The 13284-nt window shown below is 42.0% G+C and overlaps 1 protein-coding gene across 4 annotated transcripts in view; it reads right to left on the reverse strand.

The window, feature by feature from the left end:
* The window catches only part of LOC118385547 (ral guanine nucleotide dissociation stimulator-like), a 54034-nt gene extending 51550 nt beyond the window's left edge, over positions 1-2484 (reverse strand). Inside the window, exon 1 of one of the 4 annotated variants that reach the window (XM_035772766.2) lies at positions 2040-2484. In XM_035772766.2, the coding sequence (XP_035628659.1) occupies positions 2040-2231 (192 nt within the window). In that variant the 5' untranslated portion in view covers positions 2232-2484. Of the gene's footprint in view, positions 1-1889; positions 2014-2039 lie in introns of those variants that run through there. The other 3 variants (XM_035772764.2, XM_035772765.2, XM_035772768.2) reach the window with 3 other exon arrangements.
* Between the last annotated feature and the right edge of the window lie 10800 nt (positions 2485-13284).

Genomic DNA, 13284 nt, shown 5'->3' on the forward strand with positions numbered 1-13284 from the left:
GTGTACCCTACAGGTTATCTCTGTTACTTCACTTACTACAGTCTATCGAACAGGGGAGGAGCTCTGATATCCGGTCAGACCCCAGGCCCACCCACTTACAGAACATGTGCTGTTTTAATATTTCTTCAGTAGGTTTCCTCAAGGAGAAAGCCCCCACTTATATGTCAAAGATAACAAAACAAAAACACTATAGTAAATGCTACAGTAATTTCTGCAAAAACACTACAATAAATACTATAGTATACTCCAATAATGTTTGCTATAACACTACAATAAATACTACAGTATGCTACAGTCATGACCACAACAATACTACAGTGAATAATTTAATATATAAATATAGTAATACTACAGTATTTATACCATATCAAACCAAATCAAATGTTATTAGTCACATACACATGGTTAGCAGATGTTAATACGAGTGTAGCGAAATGCTTGTGCTTCTAGTTCCGACCGTGCAGTAATATCTAACAAGTAATCTAACAATTTCACAACTATCTTATACACACAAGTGTAAAGGAATGAATAAGAATATGTATATGTAAATATATGGATGAGCGATTGCCAAATGGCATAGGCAAGATGCAGTAGATGGTATAGAGTACAGTATATACATATAAGATGAGTATTGTAGGGTATGTAAATATTATATAAATTGGCATTGTTTTAAGTGACTAGTGATACATTTATTACATCAAATGTTTAATTATTAAAGTGGCTAGAGATGGATCAGTATGTTGGCAGCAGCCACTCAATGTTAGTGATGGCTGTTTAACAGTCTGATGGCCTTGGCCCATAGCTTACTATAGTATTTTTTTCATGTGGTTACCCATGGCATTCACAAACGTTCACATGCACACTACAATACACACACGCCTAACACACTTAAACTCACACAAAATGTGTCACACACTAAAACTCTTATGCCCACACATGGCAGCAACAATCATAAATAAAAGATCTGTTGACAATGACCCAAATGTAAAAGCCAACCTGAAAAAAAAGCTTGTGTCTACTAGCTGTACTAGACGAGACAGAATAAACCCTTGTCACCTTCACAAACAGAAACACAGAATCTCAGGACCAAAGAGACCTTATGATATAGCCTATAACCTATGGCATCTCCAATGAGGTAGTGTGTTATTTGGTAAGTAGAACACACACTGCTTGGACAGCAATCAACACCGGTGACCCATTGGAATCCAATTGAATCAATGACTTCTACTGGTTCACTGGCACAGTTTTAAAAGCTGCCTCGTGCCATTTGGATGGGAAAGTAACTAGTGACTGGTGTTTGTTCCATATAAAAATAATTGTTTTATTCAAATCAAATTGATGATGAAAATAAGAATTTGTTCTTAACTGACTTGCCTAGTTAAATAAAGGTAAAAAAAGGTTTACATTTTTTATTATTTTTTTTAAACGCATGCCACCTTGTCCTCCAATCATGGATGATTAATATGACTGATTAATGCCATTTATTAACCACAGCATTTTTTAAGTAATGTTGGGTAATTTGCAGAGATTATAACAGTTATAGTTGAGTGTCTATACATGACGGACTATTGTAGTTTCATCACATGACTTGTACAGCAAGTTGTTTGCACGGTTCACTTGCAAAAGAGACCCGTGTCTCATTGTTGACTCCCTGCAAAAGTTATCAAGTAAAATAAAATAATAAAAACTGCCTATATTATGAAACTGGTTTCATGTTTATTCTTCATCAACAAAGCATAAAGCGTTGAAACATTTCAGAAAACCAAATGGGCTACTAAAACAATGTTGCGGAATATCAAAAGGACATCCGCACTTAAATGTATTGAACTTGAGTAACTAGTTCATTGACACTAAGGCAGAAAGAAACAACAAAACACAACAGAACATACCGTTTCTCCTCTAAAAACCATAGGCCATTCTTGCTTATCGATCAGATGTCGCAGATTCGACAGCAGACCCGTCACCAGACGCATGAATGAACCACACAAATGTACAGTGCGCCCAGCGCGCAGTGAACAAATGACTGGTGATTTCCTTACCTCCAACAGCGGAAGGTCGGGGTCCAATTGGGTGAAGCTATGCAGGACAACGGGGCTCACATTCCCGGCGACCTCTAGTTTCACGCCGTCCCAGATGTTGCGAATCCTCCAGGTGCTGACATCGAACATCACATCAGGGGAACCCAGCTTGATTATGCGCCCCTCGCACTGAGCTACGGTTAGATAAACCATTGGTGTCGTCCGGCGGTGTTGCTACAACGGCAACATTGTTACGAAGCCCACACCGCGGTAGTCTTTCATCATGTCATGCGGTTAAAAACGGTGGCACGGTCCTTTTTTCTCACAAAAGCAAGCAGAAGACCCGGGTGAATGTAGGCTACACACCAATTTGTGTGTACAGTATGTCTGCTGCGGGAAGCGAGGACGGAAAGGTCCTCCACAGATCCTCCCCCGACGCAGGAAGCCTGCCCCCTCTTGAGAAGCTGATGTCATTTTCGCAGCAAAGTCGTTCTGTAGGACATAGGTAGTAAACTTTAGTGCTCTTACCACGATTCACACCCTCATGTTAACGTTTCTAAATGTAGCCTTTATTTAACTGGGCACGTCAGTTTAGAACAAAATATTATTTACAATGACGGCCAAACCTGGGCCAAATGCACTCTGCCCTATGGGACTCTCAATCACAGCTGGATGTGATACAGCCTGGATTTGAACCAGGGACTGTAGTGATGCCTCTTGCACTGAGATGCAGTGCTTTAGACCGCTGCACCACTCGGAACTACAACGGCATAGGCATAATGTGTCCACCAAAATAAATCTAAACAACTGGGCAAAATGTCTCATGACCTTCTCAGTTTTCACTTGCAAATAGCCCTTGATTTCTATGATAGATCTGTATCCTTCTATCAAGAAATGACATCCATTCCATGAGAGCAATATTAGGCTCTTTTGCCACTATGGGCAATATACCACGGCTAAGGGCTGTTCTTAGTCACGACACAACTGGATACAGCCCTTAGCCAAGGTACAGTGTATTGGCCATTTACCACAAACACCTGAGGTGCATTATTGCTATTATAAACTGGTTACCAATGCCAGTAGAGCAGTGGTATATGGACTGATATATCACTGCTGTCAGCCAATTAGCATTCAGGGCTCGAACCACCCAGTTTATAATAGTGTCTATAGTTCTACTGTGCAGTATGCATGCCAGAGCATAAATTGTGATTTGTAAGGGTGGTGCTCTTCCCAAAACCATCTGTTAAACATTTCTAACAAAGTTAGAAAGTTCGTTCTTGATAGCATGAGTTCTTTTGACTGATGTCACATCTAATGCTAATAATGAAAATATTTGCAAGAGAACTTGCTAACCAACAATTGTAACAATGTATTTGAGAGACAAGTGTTCATTGTGCAACTATTTGTTTTCAATAAATATTGGAGACCAAATATAGTTTACAAGTTATCAACAATCTATCCAACCCGGGCTGTTTTGCCCCACAGTTGTGCAAGAGTCAGATTTGTTGCTAAACAACCAACCGTTGTATAGCATTGAAGCATATTTACTCTGGGCTTAAAGGCAGTGTTTGAAAAATCGTATTTCACAGTGTAAAATTACAAAACAGAGAAAGAAACAAACTCATTTGTGTCTCGAGTTGCCCCCACACATATCCATAGCAACATCTTGGCTGCTCCACTTTCTACATCTGTTTTGCGTTACGTGTGGACTGAGCAGGCCGACTCACTGCCAGTAAGCACAGGCTGAAAACCAGGGTTGGGTAGTAGTGAACTAAAATCAGCAAAAAAAAGAAACGTCCTCTCTCTGTCAACTGCGTTTATATTCAGCAAACTTAACATGTGTAAATATTTGTATGAACGTAACAAGATTCAACTACATAAACTGAACAAGTTCCACAGACATGTGACTAACAGAAATGGAATAATGTGTCCCTGAACAAACGGGGGTGTCAAAATCAACAGTAACAGTCAGTATCTGATGTGGCCACCAGCTGCATTAAGTACTGCAGTGCATCTCCTCCTCATGGACTGCACCCGATTTGCCAGTTCTTGCTGTGAGATGTTACCCCCACTTCCACCAAGGCACCTGCAAGTTCCTGGACATTTCTGGGGGAAATGGCCCTCACCCTCACCCTCACCCTCTGATCCAACAGGTCCCAGACATGCTCAATGGGATTGAGTTGTTGTCGGTGATGTCAGGTGAGGACCTGCCTTACAATAGGCCTTACAAGCCCTCAGTCCAGCCTCTCTCAGCCTATTGAGGACAGTCTGAGCACTGATGGAGGGATTGTGCGTTCCTGGTGTAACTCGGGCAGTTGTTGTTGCCATTCTGTACCTGTCCTACAGGTGTGATGTTCGGATGTTCTGATCCTGTGCAGGTGTTGTTACACGTGGCCTGCCACTGCGAGGACGATCAGCTGTCCGTCCTATCTTAGGCGTCTCACAGTACGGGCATGGCAATTTATTGCCTACAGTACTCATGTCTCCTTGCAGCATGCCTAAGGCACTTTCACACAGATGAGCAGGGACCCTGGGCATCTTTCTTTTGGTGTTTTTCAGAGACAGTGGAAAGGCCTCTTTAGTGTCCTAAGTTTTCATAACTGAGACCTTAATTGCCTACCGTCTGTAGCTGCTAGTGTCTTAACGACTGTTCCACAGGTGTGTAACCGATGTGAAATGGCTAGCTAGTTAGCGGTGGTGCGCGCTAATAGTGTTTCAAACGGTGACGTCACTCGCTTTGAGACCTTGAAGTAGTGGTTACCCTTGCTCTGCAAGGGCTGTGGCTTTTGTGGAGCGATGGGTAACGATGCTTCGAGGGTGACTGTTGATGTGTGCAGAGGGTCTCTGGTTCGAGCCCAGGTTGGGGCGAGGAGAGGGACGGAAGCTATACTGTTACAGGTGCATGTTCATTAATTTATGGTTCATTGAACAAGCATGGGAAACAGTGTTTAAACCCTTTACAATGAAGATCTGTTTAGTTATTTGGATTTTTATGAGTTATCTTTGGAAGACAGGGTCCTGAAAAAGGGACCATTTTTTTTTTTTTTTAGTTTATTTGTAGTTCAACTAGTAATTTTGCAGAACCTTGGTGGTAATTGAACTAAATTAAAATTTAGGTAGTGTTTTCAGTAGTTAATTAGTTAATAAGCCTTTTGCAATGTAAGCGGTGTTGATTACTGGAAGTACATGCTCCTTTTTGCAAAAAATAAAATATGGATGAAGTATCCAATCATTTATTTTCTCTTTCTTTTCTGCCTCATTTCACTTTAAATATATTTTTTTGTGTTTAATAGACTAAATTACAAATTCTGTTAATTTCACACCAAAGTGATCTGTTCTTGCAATTTGTTGTCTATGACATTTCAGATTGACTTATGACAAAAGTAAAAGTAGCTGAAAGTAGCTTTAGTTAAGTAAACTATATTTTTCATAGGGGTAGCTTTAGTTTAGCTACTTTCAGTGTGAAGAAATTGGTAGCTTGGTAAACTATCTTTTCAGAGTAGCTTCCAACACTGCTGAAAATACATTTAGAGAGGCTGAGGAATGTGATGAAAGAGAAGGGAGAGGAGAGGAGGGGGAAAGGGGGTTTGGTGACAGAGGATGTTGGGGACCTACTGTCTACAGTGAAAAACTGAGGTCATGGGTGGGTTGCTAAGTGAGTATGAGATTGTACTTTTGCAGAATTGTGATTGTCTTATTGTGATGAAACATGAAATAGACGTACAGTGTTTTCAGAAAGTACTCAGAGACACAATGCTGTCTCTGAGCTCCACGGACAATTCCTTTGACCTCATGGCTTGGTTTTTGCTCTGACATGCACTGGCAACTGTAGGACCTTATATAGACAGGTGTGTGCCTTTCCAAATCATGTCCAATCAATTGAATTTAGCACAGGTGGACTCCAATCCATTTGTAGGAATATCTCAATGATGATCAATGGAAACAGGATGCACCTAAGCTCAATTTCAAGTCTCATAGCAAAAGGTCTGAATACTTACGTAAATGTGATATTTACATTTTTTGCAACAATTTCTAAAATCTTTTTTGGGTTTTTCATAATTGGTTATTGTGTGTAGATTGATGAGGGGAGAAAAATACAATTTCATCCATTTTATAAAAAGGTTGTAAAGCAGGGGCGCAACTTTCACTGGGGACGTGGGGGACATGTCCCCCTAAAATGTAAAATTGCATTTTTGTCCCCCCCTCCCAGTCTTATCATTGGAATGTGATAGAAAACGAGGCACCGGTGTGCTTTAGGACCACATGGACACCTCCGAGCGGTCGGGTAGGCAGTTTGGAGTGTTTACATAATTACAATGATTTCCCACTAAACCAAAGTTGCGCCCCTGCTGTAGGGGTCTGAATACTTCCGATGCACTGTATGTATTTACTGTGCGTCTGTGAGTGTGTATGTGTGTGTGTGTGTGTGTGTGTGTGTGTGTGTCTGTGTCTGTGTCTGTGTCTGTGTCTGTGTCTGTGTGTGTGTGTGTGTGTGTGTGTGTGTGTGTGTGTGTGTGTGTGTGTGTGTGTGTGTGTGTGTGTGTGCGTGTGCGTGTGTGTGTGTGTGTGTGTGTGTGTGTGTGTGTGTGTGTGTGTGTGTGTGTGTGTGTGTGCGCACACCTGAGAAAAAGCGTTTATACTCCTTTTGCCTTTCTCTGCTTGTTCCAATAGGTCATCGCTGTAGAACATTTTTGCTGCAAATTTAAGATTACTATTGGCAGGGGAATGACTTCAATAACTTCAAACCACGGGTGAGTAGTCCACAGCCCCCTGCACCCTTACATGAGAGATAAGTGGTACGATGGCACACTGCCCTTGCGATCAATTAAGTACTTTACACCACTGCTTCTCTCCCTTCATTTTCATCTCTCTGTCTGGCCTCTCTCTTCCTCTCCTAGTTTCCGGTCCGTTTGACCAAACAACAAAGAAGTCATATACTGTACACTGGGTTGTCACTTAGTGCAGTGACTGAGTTGACATGACTTAACCTCTACGAGATCAGTGTCCCTGTACCGGGACGGTTGTTGCCGTGCGCTAATGTGACTAGAATGAGGTTGTAAGTAACATCCAGCTTTCCAGGACATAGACATGTCTTATATGTGCAGAAAGCTTCAATTCTTGTTATTCTAACTGCACTGTCCAATTTACAGTAGGTATTACAGTGAAACAATACCATTCTATTGCTTGAGGAGAGTGCACAACAACAGAACATTATTACGGCACTTGGTTTGATACATTCACCTCTGAAGCTAAATAATGTAATTCAGTAATCTTGCTCTGATTTGTCATCCTGAGGGTCCCAGAGATAAAATGCAGTATTGTTTTGTTTGATAAAAATCCATTTTTATATTCAAATGTAGGAACTGGGTTCTAAAGTTTGAACCCCTGCTGTTGCTGGCCCCACATCCAACCGCCCGGCCATCTAGATGTAATGTAGGAACTGGGTTCTAAAGTTTGAACCCCTGCTGTTGCTGGCCCCACATCCAACCGCCCGGCCATCTAGATGTAATGTAGGAACTGGGTTCTAAAGTTTGAACCCCTGCTGTTGCTGGCCCCACATCCAACCGCCCGGCCATCTATATGTAATGTAGGAACTGGGTTCTAAAGTTTGAACCCCTGCTGTTGCTGGCCCCACATCCAACCGCCCGGCCATCTAGATGTAATGTAGGAACTGGGTTCTAAAGTTTGAACCCCTGCTGTTGCTGGCCCCACATCCAACCGCCCGGCCATCTAGATGTAATGTAGGAACTGGGTTCTAAAGTTTGAACCCCTGCTGTTGCTGGCCCCACATCCAACCGCCCGGCCATCTAGATGTGTGAAGGTTAGTGTCTTTTCTAGAAGAAGAGAGAGAAGCTCATTTTCCTTCATGTATGACCTCCCTGGGAGGGTTTGAACTTGTTTTTTTTTATCATGTTTTAAGTTCTCTATAGTCATGTACTTGAAAATGTATCAATTGACCAATTCGGCACATTTGGGCAGACTCGATACAACATTTTGTGCAGTATTGCAACGCTTCAGTGGATCAGTCTGAAACTTTGCACACACACTGCTGCCATCTAGTGAACAGCATCTAAATTGAGCCTAAACTCCAACATTATACTAAGGCCTTTCTCTTGCATTTCAAAGATGATTAAAAAAAATACAAAATAGAAAACGCATGTTTTTTTCAAAGTGTTTCCTTTCAAATGTATTCAAGAATATGCATATCCTTGCTTCAAGTCCTGAGCTACAGGCAGTTAGATATGGGTCTCATTTTAGATGAAAATGTAAAAAAAATGGTCTGATCTTAAGTAAAAATACTGTAAAGTATACTTATTAAGACATTTTTGGGGTTTCTGTACTTTACTTTACTGTTCATATTTTTTGACAACTTTTTCCTCACTACATTCCTAACGGAAATTATGGACTTTTTACTCCATACATTTTCCTTGACATCCAAAAGTACTCGTTACATTTTGAATGCTTAGCAGGACAACATTTTTTTTAAAATTCACACACTTATCAAGAGAACTTCCCTTGTCATTCCTACTGCGTCTGATCTGGCGGATTCACTAAACAGAGAACTTCCCTTGTCATTCCTACTGCGTCTGATCTGGAGGACTCACTAAACAGAGAACTTCCCTTGTCATTCCTACTGCGTCTGATCTGGAGGACTCACTAAACAGAGAACTTCCCTTGTCATTCCTACTGCGTCTGATCTGGAGGACTCACTAAACAGAGAACATCCCTGGTCATCCCTACTGCGTCTGATCTGGAGGACTCACTAAACAGAGAACATCCCTTGTCATTCCTACTGCGTCTGATCTGGCGGACTCACTAAACAGAGAACTTCCCTTGTCATTCCTACTGCGTCTGATCTGGAGGACTCACTAAACAGAGAACTTCCCTTGTCATTCCTACTGCGTCTGATCTGGAGGACTCACTAAACAGAGAACTTCCCTTGTCATTCCTACTGCGTCTGATCTGGCGGATTCACTAAACACATGCTTAGTTTGTAAATTATGTCTGAGTGTTGGAGTGTTGCCCCTGGCTATAGGTAAATTATGTCTGAGTGTTGGAGTGTTGCCCCTGGCTATAGGTAAATTATGTCTGAGTGTTGGAGTGTTGCCCCTGGCTATAGGTAAATTATGTCTGAGTGTTGGAGTGTGCCCCTGGCTATAGGTAAATTATGTCTGAGTGTTGGAGTGTGCCCCTGGCTATAGGTAAATTATGTCTGAGTGTTGGAGTGTGCCCCTGGCTATCCGTAAATAAAAAAAACAAGAAAATGGTGCTTGTTTGCTTAATATAAGGAATGTGAAATGATTTATACTTTTACTTTTGATACTTAAGTATATTTAAAACCAAATACTTTTAGACTTTTACTCAAGTAGTATTTTACTGGGTGACTTTCACTTTTACTTGAGTCGTTTTCTATTAAGGTATAAATATCCCTCTCATCATCACTCAATACCCAGGTTTACCTCCACTGTATTCACATCCTACCATACCTTTGTCTGTACATTATACCGTGAAGCTATTTTATCGCCCCCAGAAACCTCCTTTTACTCTCTGTTCCAGACATTCTAGACGACCAATTCTCATAGCTTTTTTCCGTACCCTTATCTTACTCCTCCTCTTTTCCTCTGGTGATGTAGAGGTGAATCCAGGCCCTGCAGTGCCTAGCTCCACTCCTATTCCCCAGGCGCTCTCTTTTGATGACTTCTGTAACCGTAATAGCCTTGGTTTCATGCATGTTAACATTAGAACCATCCTCCCTAAGTTTGTGTTATTCACTGCTTTAGCACACTCTGCCAACCCAGATGTTCTAGCCATGTCTGAATCCTGGCTTAGGAAGACCACCAAAAATTCTGAAATGTTCATCACTAACTACAACATTTTCAGACAAGATAGAATGGCCAAAGGGGGCGGTGTTGCAATCTACTGCAAAGATAGCCTGCAAAGGTCTGTCCTACTATCCAGGTCTGTACCCAAACAATTTGAACTTCTACTTTTAAAAATCCACCTCTCTAAAAACAAGTCTCTCACCGTTGCCGCCTGCTATAGACCACCCTCTGCCCCCAGCTGTGCTCTGGACACCATGTGTGAACTGATTGCCCCCCATCTATCTTCAGAGCTCGTGCTACTAGGTGACCTAAACTGGAACATGCTTAACACCCCAGCCATCCTACAATCTAAGCTTGATGCCCTCAATCTCACACAAATGATCAATGAACCTACCAGGTACCACACCAAAGCCGTAAACACGGGCTCCCTCATAGATATCATCCTAAACAACTTGCCCTCTAAACACACCTCTGCTGTTTTCAAACAAGATCTCAGCAATCAGGGTAGCCTAGTGGTTAGAGTATTGGACTAGTAACTGAAAGGTTTCAAGTTCGAATGTCTGAGCTGACAAGGTACAAATCTGTCGTTCTGCCCCTGAACATGCAGTTAACCCACTGTTCCTAGGCTGTCATTGAAAATAAGAATTTATTCTTAACTGACTTGCTTAGTTAAATAAAGGTAAAAAAAAAACACTGCCTCATTGCCTGCATCTGTAATGGGTCAGTGGTCAAATGACCTCCCCTCATCACTGTCAGGCCTTTCTAATCGACTTGGCCGGGGTATACTGGAAGGATATTGATCTCATCCCATCAGTAGAGGATGCCTGGTTATTTTTTTATAAAATGCCTTCCTCACCATCTTAAATAAGCATGTCAAGAAATTCAAGAAATGTAGAACCAGGAACAGATTTTGCCCTTGGTTCTCTCCAGACCTGACTGCCCTTAACCAACACAAAAACATCCTATGGCTTTCTGCATTAGCAGCGAACAGCCCCCGTGATATGCAACTTTTCAGGGAAGCTAGAAACCAATGTACACAGGCAGTTAGAAAAGCCAAGGCTAGCCTTTTCAATCAGAAATGTTCTTCCTGCAACACAAACCATGGGACACTGTAAAATCCATGGAGAATAAGAATACCTCCTCCCAGCTGCCCACTGCACTGAAGATAGGAAACACTGTCACCACCGATAAATCCACAATAATTGAGAATTTCAATAAGCATTTTCAATGCTTTCAACCTGGCTACCCCTACCCCGGTCAACAGCACTGCACCACCCATAGCAACTCACCCAAGCCTTCGCCATTTCTCCTTCTCCCAAATCCAGTCAGCTGATGTTCTGAAAGAGCTGCAAAATCTGGACCTCCACAAATCAGTCGGGCTAGACAATTTGGACTCTTTCTTTCTAAAATTATCTGCCGAAATTGTAGCCATGTGATTTTCTGGATTGTTTTTCTAATTGTGTCTGTCATAGTTGAAGTGTACCTATGATAAAAATGACAGGCCTCTCTCATCTTTTTAAGTGGGAGAACTTGCACAATTGGTGGCTGACTAAATACTTTTTTGCACTTCTGGCCCTTCTTTGGACACTGTGTTAACAACCCTCCAGGCGAGCTTCAATGCCATTACAACTCTCCTTCCGTGGCCTCCAATTGCTCTTAAATACAAGTAAAACTAAATGCATGCTCTTCAACCGATCGCTGCCTGCACCTGCCCACCTGTCCAACATCACTACTCTGGACGGCTCTGACTTAGAATATGTGGACAACTACAAATACCTAGGTGTCTGGCTAGACTGTAAACTCTCCTTCCAGACATCAAACACCAAAGCCCATATGTCACCAAAGCCCCATATACTACCCACCACTGCGACCTGTACACTCTCGTTGGCTGGCCCTTGCTTCATACTCGTCGCCAAACCCACTGGCTCCAGGTCATCTACAAGACCCTGCTAGGTAAAGTCCCCCCTTATCTCAGCTTGCTGGTCACCATAGCAGCACCCACTTGTTGCACGCGCTCCAGCAGGTAGATCTCTCTGGTCACCCCCAAACCAATTCTTCCTTTGGCCACCTCTCCTTCCAGTTCTCTGCTGCCAATGACTGGAACGAACTACAGAAATCTCTGAAACTGGAAACACTTATCTCCCTCACTAGCTTAAAGCAGAAGCTGTCAGAGCAGCTCACAGATTACTGCACCTGTACATAGCCCATCTATAATTTAGCCCAAACAATTACCTCTTTCCCTACTGTATTTATTTATTTTGCTCCTTTGCACCCCATTATTTCTATCTCTACTTTGCACATTCTTCCACTGCAAATCAACCATTCCAGTGTTTTACTTGCTATATTGTATTTACTTCGCCACCATGGCCTTTTTTTGCCTTTGTCTCCCTTATCTCACCTCATTTGCTCACATTGTATATAGACTCATTTTTCTACTGTATTATTGACTCTATGTTTGTTTTACTCCATGTGTAACTCTGTTGTTGTATGTGTCGAACTGCTTTGCTTTATCTTGGCCAGGTCGCAATTGTAAATGAGAACTTGTTCTCAACTTGCCTACCTGGTTAAATAAAGGTGAAATAAAATAAAAAAATAAGTCTTTACTTTTACTCAAGTATGAGATTTGGGTACCTTTTCCACCACTGCTCTGTGGAAGCTTATTATTTCCTATATTTTGACTCTTCGGCATTTTCGACGGTAACCTGCAGGTAAGGTTCAGAAACGAATTATGGGATGCCATTTTATTAGTTGGTCTGGCTTTTTTGTGATCCCAGAATATAAAATGATAAGTGGAGCAGAAATAGCTTGTGTGCTACTTGAGGGTAGCTTGTGAACCAAAGATTGTCAAGCATGTTATATAATAGTGTGGGCCGGGGCTATCAACCTTAGCCATCACCGACGGACGAAGCAGAGATTTCCTCTTCTCTTCTGCTCGTCAGACACCAGTGTTGCGTTACAGATGAGAGAAATGTATTTGAAAATAGCACACTTACACAAAAAGCCAGGTTTCCAAACGCAGATTAAGACAGATTCATTCCTGGACTAAAAAAACACTTTCAATGGAGATTCTTAATTTTCATCTGGGAAGCCATTCCAAAGAGTACAGACATAGTTGTACAGTGTAGGAAATGGCAATGGAAGAGCATTTCTCTCCGTGTCACCTCTTTTCTAATTACTACACAGCTACTCAAATAGAACGGACTCCAGGCATAGCTCAGCAGCTTTGAAATGCAAAGCATCTAACCTGCTTCATGCCCTGGCCTAAACTGTTCCCTTACCCACTATTGCACACTCTTAGAAAAAAAGGTGATATTTACAACCTTAAAGGGTTCTTCGGCTGTTCCAATAGGATAACCCTTTGAAGAACCCTTTTTGGGACAGGTGGATCCAAAAAGGGTTCTCCCTGGAACCAAAAAGGGTTCTCCCTGGAACCAAAAAGGGTT

This window comes from Oncorhynchus keta, chromosome 6 (genome assembly GCF_023373465.1).
Source record: "Oncorhynchus keta strain PuntledgeMale-10-30-2019 chromosome 6, Oket_V2, whole genome shotgun sequence".
Lineage (NCBI taxonomy): Eukaryota > Metazoa > Chordata > Actinopteri > Salmoniformes > Salmonidae > Oncorhynchus > Oncorhynchus keta.